Source organism: Dermacentor variabilis, chromosome 2 (genome assembly GCF_050947875.1).
Source record: "Dermacentor variabilis isolate Ectoservices chromosome 2, ASM5094787v1, whole genome shotgun sequence".
In the NCBI taxonomy this organism is placed as follows: Eukaryota; Metazoa; Arthropoda; class Arachnida; order Ixodida; family Ixodidae; genus Dermacentor; species Dermacentor variabilis.
Window position 1 is genome coordinate 17,695,390 of NC_134569.1, and position 17,563 is coordinate 17,712,952.

At 48.1% G+C, this 17,563-nt stretch overlaps 1 protein-coding gene across 1 annotated transcript; it reads left to right on the plus strand.

The window, feature by feature from the left end:
* The first annotated feature begins 1,962 nt into the window (after nt 1-1,962).
* Nucleotides 1,963-4,231, plus strand: LOC142571444 (protein FAM43A). The gene has a single exon (XM_075679793.1). It carries the CDS (start codon nt 2,624-2,626, stop codon nt 3,521-3,523), a length of 900 nt encoding a protein of 299 aa, XP_075535908.1. The 5' UTR covers nt 1,963-2,623; the 3' UTR covers nt 3,524-4,231.
* The last annotated feature ends 13,332 nt before the right edge of the window (nt 4,232-17,563 follow it).

Below are 17,563 nucleotides of genomic sequence, written 5' to 3' on the forward strand. Positions count from 1 at the left end.
ATTTCAAATGGATACGTCTTGCAAGCTCACCCAGCTACATATCGTAAGTTGCAATGTGTGCTATAACGTAATTAGGTAATAAGATAAAATAATTATTGCCTCATGATCAGAAAGTGGTTTTGGCACGTAAAGCCCCATAATTTAATAGGTAATAAGATAATTAGTGAGTTCTTGTTAATTAGATATTTGTTTCGACTTCTCGTGCTAGTAATGTCCGCCTCATCGAACAAGAATTATGCTGACTGCCGCACGCGTTATTTTAAAAATTCTGTAAAGCGTATATGGTCACCCCGTGTACTGCCATGTCCGCCTCTTTTGTCTGCTGGGACATTGTGGCATCGTTGGTAATCACCTAGCCGATGACGCTGCCTGACGTGCCCAGGCTGGAGCAGCGACACTCATAACTTTATCGAGAGTAGACGCTGCAAGAAAGCTTCGCGATCTCGCCCGTGCCATCACGTTGAGTTACTGGCATACACCGCAGAACTCTGACCGTCGATTATAAATCCCCTGCACATCACTGAAACTGAAATTACCGGCAAGCCTTTCACAAAGTGGCGCAACGCTGCTCTGTCGGATATGGGTAGGAATAGCATTCAATAACTCCTACAGCTATCGTATTGGAATGGCGGACTTACCGATGTGCGCAAAGTGAAAGTGTGAAGAGACCGTCAATCAAATTCTGTGCCACTGTTCTCGCTTCGATAATCAAAGTCATACTCTCCAGTGTGCCTTGAATAGACCTGGCGATAGGCCACTTACAGAAGCAAAGGTCTTGTGAGCATGGCCTTACAGTTAATCATCCCAGAAAGCCAATCGAGTGCTTCTTCAGTACCTCAAGGCAACATACTTGAGTGCCCTATTGTAGATACGCTGCACCTAGCTTTGTGCCATGTGAAAGTACGATATAGAGTCATGTCTTCTCTCTCTCTTTCTTTCACTCCCCCTCCCAACCTGTAGAGTAGCAAATTGGACTCAGTCTGGTTAACCTCCCTGTCTTTCCTTCCTCCCTTCTCTCTCTCTCTTCAGTCTGTCATTGTGAACATTTCTTTTTCTTGGCACGCTGATGTTCAGTGCAGTATCGATTCCTGCTACAAGCATCGAGAACTTCTGTGTGACTGCGTTCTAAACATGAAGGGCTGCGTGCAACGCTGTTGGATCAAGCATCCAGCCAATCAGCTCGTCCGCTTTTTATCGAGAAAACGTCCCGCATTGCCGGACGGTCACTTTCGGCGATATCACTCCCAGCGCGCGCTTACTGACTCGTTGAGCAAAACCGGATGAGCTGATTGGCTGGTTAAGTAGTACGTCACGTGGAAGGGATAGTTTAACCGAAAGTGATCGTCCGAAGAATACGTCCCCATTTTTGAGCTCCATTGACAGCATAGGGTGAATTCGACAAATTGCACCGACGCGCACTGGAGCGCCCTGGGGCGACGATGATTGGATGAAACGGCGCGTTGGGGCGCCCCAGTGCGCAACGGTGCGATTTTCCTAATTCGTCATTACATTGATGTAGAGCAGACCGCGATGCACCGCGCCACCCTATCACTCACGCACCTACGTTTCATTTCGCCGGTTCTTTTGTGACGAATGGAAGCGGATGTAGAAAGTCGTAAAGTGCGGCAGATAACGCCATCTCACTGGTAAAAGAGACAGACGGCAGATGCCGTCTTCTTGGAACAGTGCTACGAGAGAACCGAGACAACCCAGCGCGGAGAAGACGAGTTCTTTTGGTATTCATTCGTCAAAGTTGAGTTTAAACCGTTGGCGTCAGATGGCGACACCAGTCACGAAACTAGCTGCTTGCGCGCTTTGTGCGCGCTCCCCAAGCGCGAGTGCGAAAGCAGGCGCGTAACTGCGGCAGCGCATGTGCCGCTCTCTCACTTCCGTTATCAGCCAATGAGAGCCCGAGCCTATCGTGACGTCACGCGTGCCGTTTCTAGTTTTACGTGCTCCCCCTCGGCAGGTACACGCAGAACTCGCACTGGCTGCACCTTTCGCGTTGGGCCTCAAGCCAAGTGGAACGAAAAGCGGTGGGCAGCTAGGCGTCTCTCTCGCACGCTCGTTTGTTTGTGCCAGTTCGCTTGGAGAGCGCGCGCGCGGCACGGAGCCGGTTTCTTCTGCTGCCTCGCCGAGCCTCGCCTCCCAAGCAGCGGCAGGGACGCCTGCCTCGGATTTCGCACCGTCTGGGTCGTCGCTCTGCCGGACAGTTCCGCCCCGCAAGGGGACTATCTCCCAAAGGATTTGCGTCGACGACTCGTGTTTCGGCTGCTCTTTCCTCCTGACTGTGCGTCGGCGGCAAGCCACGAATACACGAGGAGGGCCGCAGGTGGTCTCCTCGGTGAGTTTTGCTGCCGTCGTCTGTGTGGCGCGCGTGGGGGGAACGCTCGCTCTCTCGGGGGAGACAAGTGGCTATTTCTGCGGCGCCAGCGCGTGAAGCCTTTGCGCGCATTTCAGTGAAGGCGCGTTTCTTCTGGTCGCCGAAAGCTTGCGGCGTGTGCCGCAGCGCCATGCCATAGAAGACCGGCACTGGACGTGTGTGACGCGAAGCAGCGACTGCCGTCGCCCACCTGAAGGAAAGTTCGCCTGCAGAAACGCCCCCACGCCGAGAGAGGACACAATGTCGTCATCGTGGCCTCCGATGTTCAACAAGTTCTGGAACAAGAAATCAGTCACCATCACAGAGTATGACCCGACGTACAAGGTGGTCTATCTGGGCAACGTTCTCACCCCGTGGGCCAAGGGTGAAGGTTGCGTGGACAAGCCTCTGGCCACCCTGTGGAAAAACTACTGCACCAATGTCAAGCAAGACATCCACATGAAGCTGACCGTGTGCAACTCGGGTCTCAAGGCGGTTACCAAAGAGCACGGACTCACGGAGTACTGGGCTAGTCGCATTACGCACTGCACGTCGGTGCCCTCACACCCCAAGATCTTCTGCTGGATATACAGGCACGAGGGGCGCAAGATGAAGCAGGAGCTGCGCTGTCACGCTGTCCTGTGCGTCAAGGAGGAAGTGGCGCGCCAAATGACCACGCAGCTAAACCAGAAGCTCGCCGCGGCGCTCCAAGAGTTCAAGCGCGAGAAACTGAGCCGGCAGAAAGCGAGGCTCTCGCTAGGAAGCATCTACGAGCAGCCGGCGATGCCCCGAAGGAAACAGATGCTCAGCACGGGAACCAGCAATTTCAGGGCGCCGCTCGAGAGATCCCGGAGTGCGCCCAAGCTCACCTCCATCGAGGAAGACGAAGAGGACGAGGACTTCGAGGACGACCTTATCACCACAGGCTCTGAGCACGAATCCACGTCAGACGTGGTGACGGACGCCGACTTGGACTCACTGTCGGACCATTTCATGCTTGGTGTTGGTGTGCGCGAAACGGACTCTCTGGACTCGGACTCGGTGGAAGACATGCCTAACCCACAGCTGCGGAGACGGCCGCTGAACTCAATCGACGAGACGGTGGACGAGGAGTCGGATAACGTGTCAGATGAGTCGGGTTACTCGGAAGAGAAGATTTGAGCTTGTGATGTCGACTCGAAAAAGAGACAATGCGGAACGTTGGAACACATCCCCTTTCCTCAGGAACTTGTACATAGCGTTGTTGTTGTTACTGTCATTTGCCCGTTTCCGATGACCGACGCTCTGGACCAAAGCGCGTGCCTTGGGTGTCTGCGGGTGTGTATGGAGTGTGCGTGTGTGTGTGTGTTGCCGTCAGAGGTCGAGAAAAACAAATATCGCAGCTGCAGAGAAAACCATCTCCCACCTCGCGGCGCACCGATTCCTTTGTAAGTACACAAACTGGTACAGGCAATGACCGTTATCCTAAACCACGGTGTCTTGCCGAGACCTCATTTCCTGTAAGTGCGCGTGTGCCTGATAAAATAGTGACGAGCCCTCTGAGAGGTCACCAGATTTCGTTTAAGCGATTGACGAATCTCGAATCAGTATTTCAAAGCTCTGCTAAAGAGTTAAGTTTAAGTTCCTCCTATTGTTGGCACGCGTTGTCGGGTGCGTGTGCCTCCTCAAAGAATGTCTCTCATGGCTGATTTCGGGAAAAGGCTAATGTGATGCGAGCGAAAGAACAAAGTGTGTGTCCGTTGTGCCGTGTTTATTTTATTTTCGCCAGTCGGCGTGACCGACTTGCAAGAAGTCATCCCATATGTGGGAATTGTACAGGAAGAAAAGAAGCGATGATAATTAAAAGAGTGAACGTGTGTTCATGACGTATCTATGTCTCTTGCACTTATTCCCTGCTGCATGCCGCAATTTGTCGGCCTGACCTGAGCCGCGACTGTGTGAATGCTTTTTGCTCCTTTTCGGGTTTGAAATGTTTTGTAGAAACTAACTTATCTCATGTAGGTTAAGTACTAAGGCGGAGCACTGCCTAAAACTTTGTTGACTTCTTAAACATCACTGCACTTGACATAATTTACGTTCGATCATGATTGTAACGCAGATTCAATTGGAAGTTATGCAGGACTCATTTTTGTGCCTGGAGTTCGACGGCTTCAATCGAGAGCTGAAAGCGCGATTGTGATAACACATTAGCTGATTGTCAGAGCTTGACTTATGGTATTTTAAGGACGATTCTTGATTGACAATATAGCCGTCGGTTCCCGCCCCCCTCTTTCCGCTTTCTCTGTCTAATCCTAAACATGTTTGGACATCTGCCAGAGCACCGGCAATTTCCTCTTTTGACAATTCACAAGCTTGGCAGCAAAACGTGCAGCATTGTGTAACTGCTTTTTTAAAGAGCGAAACGAAATTGCAGTTACGTGCGTGCCGTTCAATGCATACGAAAGTATTTCGTCAATGTAGATGAGCATCAGAAAGATTCCGTTTCGCTATTGTGCGATATTGAACTTCTTAAGTAGCGGTAATCGACACCGTTGCGAGACTTAGTGCGTGTACAGCGCTGAGCCGTTGTTGCGCAAGGTCAGTCGCACGGTTGTCTCATCTCGTGATCGTTGGATAAGTGTTATCGATTGCAGCAACTTATTGGCAAGCACTCCGCCCCTTGTGCACCTCCTGCATCCTCGTCAGTTGCGAAAGTGTTTGATTCGTATAAATGTACCGTCAGCGGGTCAGAGCGTCGATGGTCGAAGTTCCATGTGTATAGGCAGCAGATTGTTCGTGGGAGATACGAGTGAGAAACGGAGTCGAGCCTGACGATACACAAAGTATCGTCACAGAATTCTCCATGTAGTAGACAACGAGCTGTGGTTCTTGCGTGTAGTGTAACTTTTGCACAGCGTGGATATGCATGTACTTAACTCGGCATAGAGCTCTGGTAAGGCAGCCAGATTCCTCTGGTAGCAGTCGATTTCATTATCCTCTGCATTCTGGTCGTCAGGAGATCATGAGTAAACAAAGAATGCATTTTCGCGTTCAGGAAAACAACAATAAAAGAAGCACACACACACACACACACACACACACACACACACACACACACACACACACACACACACACACACACACACACACACACACACACACACATATATATATATATATATATATATATATATACTGTTGTCTGTTGGACTCTAAAGGTTACTCCAATATTCAGTGCGAAAGAGTGTTGATGTTGATGGCACAGAAGATGCATCCCACATGCACAGTGTGTAGTTCTGTTTCTGGCTTCAACTGTGCTACACGCACCCGTGCCTGGCTTACACGCTATATACAAAAAAAAGAAAACCTTTTATAAAGAACTGCACAAGTGCATGTATGGGGTTGATGTCTATCGCTTTTGGTTAATTTTGCTTCTGGCCTCGGCAGAAGCTCGTTTAAGACGTCACGACACGTACGTTTGCCGGCGCGTGCCGCGACTGTGTTACAAAGCTTCCTTTAGGAGATGCGAAATGCGAAGCTTTTGAAAGACTCGTACCCAGCTGCGAACGCGGACTCGCATCAGACAGGAAGGAGGTCGGGCTTAGTACGGGAGCTTGAAAGACCGTGCGCTGATTCCCGCCGGTGCCATTTGATGTATTTTTCTTTCACGTCCTCTTCAGGCGTGCTGCGTTATATGGCCCACAGTAAATGGGGCGCGGCTGTAGAGCCGGAAAGCCATACCCGCTCCAGTTTGTTGGCATGTAATACAAGCGACGTGCTTTATTGTGGCGGCCAGCATACGGCGCACGTTTGTTGCTTGAAGTTAAGGCATCTCAACCAAGGTGAGCTGGAGAAGAAACACCAGCGACAGTCGATGTAATGGCGTAACCGAATGTAACGTTGTGGCTACTGAACAGGGATAGTAACAAAAATGAGAACTCCATGCTAAGTCTGTTATAAAGAAGCGAAGAGCGCCGTCTTGCCCCTTTTACACCGGAACGGATTAGAAATCTGTAGGATTGGGGCTAACGTCCGCGTATTCGTTGAACGCAACGCGCCCTTTCACCGGAAAAGAGAAGACTATCACCGAAAGAAAGGATAGAAACCTTCGATAAAGTCAGGCCACATCGCTGAAAGGACGGGACGAACCTATTTTAGGTACAACTTGAGGGAAAAGCAAAAGTGCACCTATTATTTAAAGTGAGAAAAAGAACAGAAAAGCATATAGTCTTATCAGAGTATTGTGGTATCAAGGTATCCCGTAGGAAAAATTCATGTGTCGTCCGGACTGGGTAAGCATTATGTTGCCAATGATTATCCATACATGGCGGTACAGTGGCCCTCGCTCTTATCAAGTGTGCCACACTGCGAGATACGCAAAAAGGCCGGCAAAGCATGGTTTCGAGTACTGTGAAGGAGTTGAACGTAAGAGGCATCGTGCTTAGTATGTCTCGACGTCTTGTGTAAGTGCTTTGTCGAATGGGCCCCGAATACTTTTCAAAGGGAGCGACGCAGAAGAAGCGCCGATGTTTCCGAAGCACAGCTTACAAAGCACGCTCAGCAGATGAGACGCATATGTAGTGCTGCGAAGGGGAAGCCACGGCGATAGCAGGCAGCGGTGCGCGACGGACGTCGGACAAAAAAGGACCGACGAGACGCGCCGGCGAGCGCGTTCGTGACCCAAAGCACTGGTGGCAAGCTTCGTAATAATCAGGGGATATGGATCTGCGGCCTTCTTTCGTAACGGCTGGCTATTTTAAGTTTTATGCTTGCCTTTCGTCATGGTGTCCAAGCTAAAAATGAACGCAGTTCGTCATTTACAAGCTGCTCGTTTGTCCAGACATATAATTGTGAACGCTATTACAAGTGTGCGCCAATACAGATTCGCTTGCTTTCTTCGTTTCTGCTTTTTTTTTTTTTTTTGCCAGATGGACTCCGCGAACATTTCATATTTCCCGTCGCTTTAGGAATGAGCAAATTGTCGTCATTCTATTCGGTATACCGTAAATGTTTCTCTAGAATATTCGTATTCGATACCATTGTGAAACATGACTATTCGAACATACCTAGTTATACTACCATGAAGCGTGTGTGTGCTGTGACTTTGTAATGCCTTCAGGACAGGCCCGCCTTGCAAATCACGCTAAAACGTTTTCTATCATCGGCCCAGTTTGCTCGCTCAAAGAGCCGTCCACGCTAAGTGGGTGGTAAAAGCCAAACATACTCGTCTTCTTAAGACGATCCCTGGTCACATTGCCATACAGGTGAAGGTGATTCGGTGAAAGCGTAGCGGACTTATACGACTGCGCGTGTCAAAAATGAGTACTTCTGTTCGACAAAGGGTTCGTGTTCATGTCGACGAGACGCGAGTGACATGGTTTGCGAAACATTATATTGCAGGGAGCTGAGATGACTGGAGAAGGACCTGTCACCGGATTGCAACCTCTTCGTGGCGCCATTTGGCTCGTCTTAATGCACCACATTCTTCCCTATCTACAGCGCAAGACATATATAAATAGGGAAAAGTTAGTATGCACAATTCGCGCCAAATCACTGAAGCGCACCGGACATGGTATACGTTGTTGATATGGAAATTCTTCTTCTTAGGAACAAAAATTCGTCATGAATAATCTAGTGCAGAGAAAGAGTAAGGACTGTAGGGGCAGGGAGATCAACCAGACGAACACCCGGTTTGCTACCCTACACTGGGGGTGTTGGAAAGGGGAGTAGAAAGAGGGAGAGAGCGGGTACTGAGTGCGTGTGGGAGGATGCAGAGAGACACTATAAACGGTCTCTTAAGCCGGTGCACTTGAAGTAGTGCACTAGTGCACGAATCGTTTTTCGTGCCAGTGGCGGGTGTGGCCACGGTCCGAGTATCTTTGACTCACAGAGCGCACTTGAGTCCATTCTGTTTAAAGTCTAGCATTTGTAAAACCTGCACCCATCTAATATTTGTGTGTGTCTGATTTAGCAAAGACGAAATCTTATTTTACATTTTCTAATGTTGTTGTTTTTTTCTCGGCGCTCCGAATCAACTCGTCAAAGTGTTCACTTCAGTCTTGGCTACCATGCAGTGCTACGCGCAGCGCGAGTAAACGGAAACTCGCGAGGTTCCGTGGGTGTCGGTCGTTTCATTTCGTCGACCAGCTTGCGAACGGCACTCTTACTCTGCGAGCACGGCCAGCGTGGTTTCCACCTTCCGCAAACGTGACGCAGCGAAAACCGTTTCGGCGCTCCACGAGATACCACGCGCGGAAGCACGCGTGGGTGGACGGGCAAGCGTGTGGTGTTCTTCGCATTCGTGCTCGGTTCCAGTGGCGGCGCCTACACGATGTCGCCGAATGCGCTGACGTCCGTTCAAGCGCGCTATACCTGCGGGCCGCGCTTGCACTCGCTGCCTGCTCTGAAACGTGTCGGTGCTCGTGGCACGCGCCTGTCTCTTCCTTCCGCGTTCTTCTCCACCGAGGAAGACGAACGCACGCCTCCGAATCACGACGACTAAAATAAAGCTGACGATGGAGAGAAAGAGCAAGAATTTGTTGCAGAATGCATGACTAAAGTGAGAACAAAATGGCGATGTTTATGATGGACTGACAAAGATGGGCTCTTTCCACAGATAATAGAAGGCAGGGTTGACAGCACTTAGTTATCTTGTAGCAGTGAGAGTGACCAGCAGGACGTAAGAGACATCAGCGTATTGAGCACGAAACGTCCAAAGGTTTATCTAATCAACATTTGGGAAAGGACGGTAATTAAAAAAAAACTTTTGTTCCTGTACATGTCCTTGTCGTTTAAATCGTCAACGTAAGGACTGATATGTACACCGCTGCATGTTAACCGCCCGAGATAACTTACCCACACTCGTGAATATCGGCTTTTTTTCTTTTGAAGTTAAATATAGAAGCATAAAAAATTGTCGTTGACAATTTAGCGGTAATGATCCATGATTTAAATCGCGTTAACCACATTGCAAAATGTTGTTCAATCTCTCTCTCTCTCCATATATATATATATATATATATATATATATATATATATATATATATATATATATATATATATATATATTCTTTCCACATTTCACACTCATACCCTTTTTTTTTCTACTTTTAATCTCTTATGCTTACGCATTAAAATAAAACCGAGAGCTCCAACTTAAAGGCCGAAGTGGGTGGCACCTTGTGACATTAGCTCGATGATTTCGCTTCGCCGTTTTCCGCGAAAAGTTGATGCTAATAAAGTACGAAGCTGCATCGTCATCACCTCCTCAACTCAGTTGGTTCCTTCCGCCTTTTGCATTACTACAAACTGGTGTGTCATGAAGGGGAAGAGCTCGCCGCTTATTGTTCAAATGTCAGCGGTTTTGTTGACTTAAACGCGCAGACGGAAGGTGCGGCGTCACGCGCCAGCTTCGTCTTGTGCTCGTGTTTCCCAATACACTGCTACATCGCGAGGGGTTTAAAAGGTCATACTTGGCAAACATTTTGTTTTCTTTTTTACTTGTTTGTTTTCGTCGGTCCATAACAATGCGGTTTCGTGCTTACTAGCGTCAATTTTTTCTCTCGCCCAGGCTTTAACATTCACATTCTCGTTATCGTTATAATCTTATTAAAACACTTGTAAGACCACCTGCTTCTTGGCGAATCCGAGCCGTTGTCGGGAAACAAGCACAAAAACAACGCGCCCGCATTAGGGGCCGGCGCCGAAAGGAAGCAGCGCGCCTAGCTAGGTACTGATCAGGTATAAGACACTCTGTAGCTACTGGTCTGAATAAACCTCCCTGCAGTATAGCCTCGCCCTGCTACTTGTAAAAGGTGTTATACTTTATGTTACCTCGTGCGCTTTTTCTTCGTCCATGATAGTGCGGGCAGTTGCACGCTCCTTCGCAAACGTTAAGGCAATGCGTCCTCTTGCCGATCGAAGTGCGACGTGGTGTTGCGTGGGAGACAAGGGGTTTCTCGCCAGAGTGGGCGTTGTGACGCGCGACGACGCCTTTTACGTAACAAGTTCTTATATTGGTACGCGTAGCAATATCGCTCACGCGTTCGGTCTCAGCATTTGTTGAGCCGAATATATATGTAGGCACGAAATAAAAAAGAACATCCCAGCACCAATGCAGGCTTGGAAACAATTCACATTGAAGACATGCTATCATGACCAAACTACACGTGCCGTCTGTTGCTCTTACTTTGAAGGACAATGTTTACGCATGCGATGGTTTATGAGCACTGTAGAAGCGTGAAGCATCGTTTGCTATACACTTGGTCGTAGCAGCCAAAGCGAAATGTTTCCAGGCGTTTAGTTCCAGGAAGCCTTCTTCAAAATTTACAAGTTTTCGACCACATATACGCGAAGTGTAGAATTTTCATCACACAGTCTATGTCGCGAACACAGGTGCACATGAATGCGTGTGCCTGCGCGGATTCGTTATTTCACATACGTTACTCGGCCACTCCAATCTTCCTCGGAGGCGATTTGTTCTGCAAAATGTTCTGGCGCACACTTCAAAAGCCAGAGCAAGAGTGATGGGTGTTACTGTGCTAGGATAAGTTGACTAGCAGCGGCCACGTGAACGGAATCAGCTGAAACAGCTAGCCGCAGTAGCAGCGAGGAGAACGGAGCCCACCTGGAGAGGAAATACCTGCGGCTGCATACGGGGACAGTTCAAGCAACGGGCAAGCGGAACTTGATGAAAAGAAAGCACTAAGCCATCAGGAGTATGCAGTGGGATTTTCCACATACCCTTTAGTATAAATTAGTAACCAAAAACTCGCTGTTGAACTTTAAAACCAATCTTGCTGATTTACGGACGCGTTGGTCACTGGTGAATTGTGCGTCTATTTTCAAAGGTTGTGGAACAGAAAATAATAATAATCTGCTACTAAATACTTGTATGATCTGGTTTGGAAATCTTGAATCTCGAAGGAGAGGTGCAAGGCACATTTCACGCTGGTTGTTGGATCTTAACGCCTTAATGCCCATGGTAAAATGGTGTCGATCCTCTGCTTCGCTCTGTAGGGACGTTCTCCCTGCTCGAGAAATTTTGTTTAGTTTTTATTTGCTTTTGCAGAATTTTTGGATAGTAGCCCTGCACGATTACGACCACGTGTTCGTTACGTCTAACGCACGGCCAGCAACATTATAAGGCTCCCAGACCGTTTACCATCGAGAGCCAGCTCCTCCTTGCGCGCTTGCTTCCGGACACGTGACACACACTATGCTGCACAGCACATGCCAGCACGTCGCTGCTCTTTCAGTGCCCGATCATCTGCTCCTTGCTTTTTTGTCTCCTCCCGCTCATGCCACCTGGTGACTGTCACCGTATGTCTCCGTACATATGTATCTATAACGTGAGTAGACGTCTCTGAACTTAAACGACCTTGAGATCTGTTGATGCACAAATTTCGGGAATGTGTTTCTATTGTTTAGACTTATTCCCCTCCACCCCCTTCATTTTTTTTTTTTGTAATCCACACTTCATCGATTGACCAACTGATAAATTATAGACGGTACCCGTATATAAACGGCAAGCGCATGCAAACGAACAATATGGGTATAAAGGTGGCCACTTCAGCGTGTGCGAACAAAAGTAATCGGTGTTATCGCTAATACTTACAACCTACATCAACTTATAAGCATTGAGCTTTCAGCGAACGTGAGCACGCAGGTTCTACTTGGCTGAGGCTTTGCGCGGTCCCCACCGTATACGTTGGGCGTGTCCTGTAATGGTCAAAGCAGGTGGTGGAGGGGTTGCTCAGGTGTCAAAACAGCGAGAAATTCGAGGAATCTACCTCAAGCTGACAACAGTAGTTTAGTCAGCATAAAGCTCTTACCCGCTCGCATTGTTTCATTTCGTTTTAATGCGCCTGACTGTTCGACTGTAACTGCTCTTTTTAAAGTAGTGTGTGGACTGTCGTATTAGGTGTCCGGTGTCGTGTTCTGAACAGTGAAATTAACTGAACAAATAACTGAAGTTAGGCACTCACAGAGCTTCTGCCGCTCTATTCTCCTCCAACAAAGATCAGTAAAGTAAAACTCGTTTCGAAGAAATTTCTGGCCACGGGATGCAAGTGTCCCGCGTGGTTAGCACGTCGGCCGCTATACTATACTCCGTCTGCCCCCACTTTCTGATCTTCTTTATATTTATTTTTTCTTCGTAACGTCCGTATAGGCTGCATATTCCGCATTTATCCGCGTAATTACTTTACGGGGACGCTTCACCTCTCTCTAAACTGAAGGACAAGTCGTACGAAATATACATAATATCAACGGTCCTTTGCCTCGTTTAGACCTGGAACGCACGCGTTATTTGCAGCGCGCCAGTGTCTCAGTGCGCTCGCTCATGGCCTACATCGGGGGACGCGGCCTTGATTGCACGACGACTGCGACGACGGAGGCTGCCGAGGAATCTTGCGTTGCCACAGCAGCAGGCAAAGGTGCGCGCGCGTGCTGTCTGCGAGCGAAATCGAAGGCGACGCCGCGGTGCCGGGCTGCTCGTGCTGCGCGCTTCCACGTGCACGCGCGCGCTCTCTCGGTCGTGTGTCTTATACGTTGCACGTTCTCAGGGCCTCGACTGCGACCGCCATAGACGCCGCGCAAGCGTTGACAGAGGCAAGAGAACCACATATTATATACAGTAAAAAAAAACTTTGTAATGGAACAAACAGTCCTCTCACAAATTTGCTTTCCAAAGCTTAGAAGGTATACGCGCCCGCTGTGTGCAAACAGCCGCATTCAAAGAACCGCAAACAAGTTCACCGTATTGTGGAAACAGTCGCAGGAAGACGCAGGAGTGTCTGGCACTAATGGTGTTGGTTGCCCTTGGACTTTTGCTTCATATCTGCGCTATTCTTTCACACTTTTATTTCTCCTTATCCCTCCACCGCGCAGGGTAGCAAACCAGAATGTGTAACCTCCCTGCCTTTCCCACCTCACACGCACTCTCTTTGACTGCTTATTTCGCCTGTTAGCGAACAATAGTGCCAGAATGGTATAATGTAAAGATTCCTGTATCTCTTTTCTATTCAATTCTCATCTTAATTATATACCGCAGTTCACGATCGGCTGATGTTGGGACATATCGAAGGCGGAGTGCTGCTTGGGCCACTGACCAAGCGCGGAAAGGAATTAACTTTGAAAAAGAAAAGTTGTCGCAGTTCTATAGATTCTCAGAATGGTTTATTCATAAGTTGATTGTGATAATCGCTTAGCTCGGCAAAATTTCGCAATCGTGAACACAAAAGAATGTGCGAAGCAGATGTTTGCGCAAAGCTCGCCGAACTCCGATTTCTACCACTTGGAATCGATTTTAGTAATTAGGTAGCGATACGTGATGTATGCGCCTCAGAGAGATCAGGGTCTGTATATGTATAGCGTGAGGTTTCTCGTTGCTGGATGGTATTCCTTTCTTATCACCCACTGCTCACGACCAGTCGATCGGGCTGATAACGCAGGCGATACGCTGCTCGACAAAACACTGATCGACTAAGCGAGGAATGGCAATGACCTTCAAAAGAATCTTTTCGTTATCCTGTCTCTGGTTTCACAAATACTCGGAGGAGCCATGGCGTTGAGGTCAAAAAAAAAAAAAAAAGCTTTTGGCTAACGTACGACTCCTTTCCTGTGCGCTCATATTTTTACAAGGAAGAATATTAATCGTTTAAACAAGTTTCGGAGAGGTAAGCCTTTTGCACCACGGAGCAAAAAAGAAATACTCTGAATTTTCAATTTCACCTTCAGTATGCGAAGCTAAAGCGAAAGCTCTCAAGTGTCGCATCATCCGCGTGCAAAATATCGACGGCGGAGCCGTGGTTCCGCTGCACAGGCGTCAACCGCAGTCGCGGTGGCGTCCAGTCTGTGGTTCTCAGTAAAGGCCGTGGACTCGGGATGCAATTTGTTCATTGCTCTATTTTCAAACGTTCTGGATAGAGATTCGCTATTCCTCTTTCTTGCACCAAAGAGAAGTAAATATTGAAATGCAAGAAAATAAATTTGTGCGTTCATCATGTAACTCTCAGCATGCATCTTTGAATAATTTTTGGAATCATCATGTAACTCCCAATACGGTGTTTGAATCAAACGTCTTTGACGCAATAAGAACATGAAGCTTGAGCTGTGTGGCTGGAACTAGTCGGCGTATGATTTGGCGGCCTACTTGCATCCCAATAGCTGCGACATGCCGACGAACGGCGCGGTCTTGGAACGTGCGAGGCGATGTGCGTCGCGCTCGCCGAACAACTCACAGCGCCAAAGGCACCGCAAAGAGCGGCGAGGCTTCCTCGCTGGTCACGCGGTAACACCGCAACAGGCGTTTCTGTGCACGTGATGCAAGATTGCAATGCTGATCTCGCGACGTTCGGGCGGCTACAGGCTGAGAGTTTTTCTATGGCATAAGTTAGCACTTCCGTTTTAGGAATCGGACGACAGGGGATATGCTGCCTTCGAATTTCCTGTTTTGCGCGACAAGCCACGCCGTACTTTCTTGTCGTGGTCTGAAGCGATTCGAATAAAATCTAACACAAAAAAGAAAAAAGAAAAGGGAGGAACAAATGTAAGCGGTAATTAGAATCCCCGACACTGTCTGTTTAACGTTACCCTTGCCGTACGAAAGGCTGAGAGGCTCCTGGTCGTTTATCCACTGCACTGCTTTTTCCTAATGGGAATATAGTTGAGAAGAGGGTTGCTCGTTTATACTCTCTTTTTTAATCTTTTATCCGTAGGAAAAACGGCCGTGTTACAAATTGAGCGCATAGCCAAGCTACAAGTGTCGTGGTGGTATGAGGAGAAACAAAACGCGCGCACGGCAGGCCGAACGCCACACCAGCTGGCTAACCACTGCTTAGAGCGTAACAACAAACACAAGAAAAAGAGAAGGAAAATAAAAACAGGCCGCGTACTACGAGGACCACAAACTGTGCTGGCACGTGTCAGCGCACATAGAATACAAAACTTGCCATATAAAACAAGAGCGAGAGCAATATCCTGTCTTTCAGTATAAATTTTTCTCTGGCCTTTATTAGGACATCCAACCAACCGCACGTGTGCCTGCACGGGAAGTGAGGCAGTGAGGTCGTGCTGCTTCCACTTGCAAAAAGCAGTTTATATATATGCAATCGCTTTGTGCTGTGTCTGTTAGTTTATTTATTCGGTACTCACAGGCGCAAAAATGTGTTATAGTGGGGCTGGGGGTGAGAGATTTTACAAAGAGTCAGAAACGTTTACAAATGATTTTTTTTTCTAAACAACGTGTGAGGCGAAAAAGGAAAGAACAATCAAACTTACAGCAGTTTCAAAATACGTTAAGTTATGCAAGGGCAATACAACAAAAATATCAAAGAAACGGGAAAGTTGAGTTACTTCAACAGGGCAAAAAATATGTATAATTTGACGCGACGTTGACTACACCGGCATGCAGGCAACCTACTCCGTTTCTTGTGTAGTTCCTGAAAAAAAAAAAAGATTTCTTAAGCAGTTCTGTCTTGCACGGAATTTCTCGTACGTTTAGCTCATGGTCCACGCATTGCGACCGGCAATGAGGCAGCATTATATACTTGTCCTTTTGTGCACTAATTGTACCGTAGTATAGGGAATGAAAAAAGCTATAGACGCAGTTTTCTGCGTCGTACTTCTAAGGTATCCTACTTAAATTCTTCCTTAGCACTCATAGCTCTGATATTAACTTCGTATCCACCTGACACGTGCGGCGCAACCAGATTCTGTACCCTCTCAAGTTTATCGACGTCACGTGCCGTACTCGACAACTGACTTTACGTACATTTGTATAGCAGCTCTCCTGTAGTCTGGCTGAACGCTCTGGAGTTCCTACGAAGAAAACCTAGCATTTTCCCTGCCTTAGCGGTTACATAGTAATTCGCGGTGTGTCAGACACCGCGAATGTATGCCTGCCTGTCACGCGACGTCACAAAACCACGAAAACTCACCGCGTCAATGAGACGTGCACGCGTTAAAAATGCATTAATATGCCGAAAAAAATTGAATTTATTTCTAAATACTGGCAGGCTGCTCCGTCCCGAAAGAAATAAAAGATGGCTGCCGCCGATCGCTCAGGTACTTGCTACTCGCACCTGCCGGAGAGCATGGTTTTATTTGCGTATAATAAAACTTTCTGCGTAGACGTGTAACGTTTTCGAACGCTTTCGGCACGTTTACGACCTCGCTCTGCCAACTCTTCTCTGCTGAGGATCCGTTTTGGCGGTATTCTTAACCTTCCGTTGCACGCCGCCGCGATTTTCGACTAGCCACGGCAAGCGAAGTAAGGGGAAGCGCACCAATCATAGACGCCGGCACCACCCTCTTCATCCGGTCCCCTATGTTCATTGAGCTGGCTCGGCCCCATCGAACCCCTATTCACTTGCGCGTGCTCCTCGCCTCCTGGCAGCCAATCACAAAAGAAAAACCGCTCAATCGTTCGTTCATTCTTGCTTTCAAACGAATGTCATTCGTTTTGAAAGCAAAGAAAAGTGACTTCCTATTAAAAAAAAAATAGAGAGAGAGAGAGGGGGGGGGGAGGGAGAGAGAGAAGGGAAGACGGAAAGGCAGGGAGGTTAACCAGACTGAGTCCAGTTTGCTACCCTACACGTGGGGAGGGGAATGGGGAGGGAAAGAGAGAGAGAGAGAGCGAAAATATGAGTCTATACCGCACTTTCACATGCACTAAGTTGGGTGCAGGATGTTTTTAGTCGGGCACTCAAGTCTGTTGTCTTAAGATAGTGAAAAAGCGCTCGAACTGCTTTCTGGGCTAATGAACTGTGAGGCCAGGCTCGAAGGTCTTTGCTTCCGTAAATGGCCTGTCATCCAATCTATTCAAGGCACACTGGGGAGTCTGACGTTGATTATGAAAGCGAAAGCAGTGGCACAGAAGATGCCTGATGATCTCTTCACACTTGCACTTAGCGCACATCGGTGAGTCCGCCATTCCAATACGATAGCTGTAGGAGTTGGTGAATACTACTTCTACCAACAGCCGACACGTCACGTCGTGAAAGGTTTGCTGGTAATTTAAGTTTAAGTGATGGGTCGAGGCTGTATAAACGACACTTAGAGCTCTGTGGTGTATGCCAGTAACTTAACGTGATGGTACGAGCGAGACTGCGAAGCTTTCTTGCAGAGTCTACTCTCGATAAAGGTATAAGGTGTTTCGGTGCGCCAGCCTGGGCACGTCGGGCAGCGTCATCGGCGAGGTGATTACTAATGACGCCACAA

Excerpts from the sequence above, each read along its gene's own strand:
- LOC142571444 (XM_075679793.1), top strand. The coding sequence starts at position 2,624 with ATGTCGTCATCGTGGCCTCCGATGTTCAACAAGTTCTGGAACAAGAAA.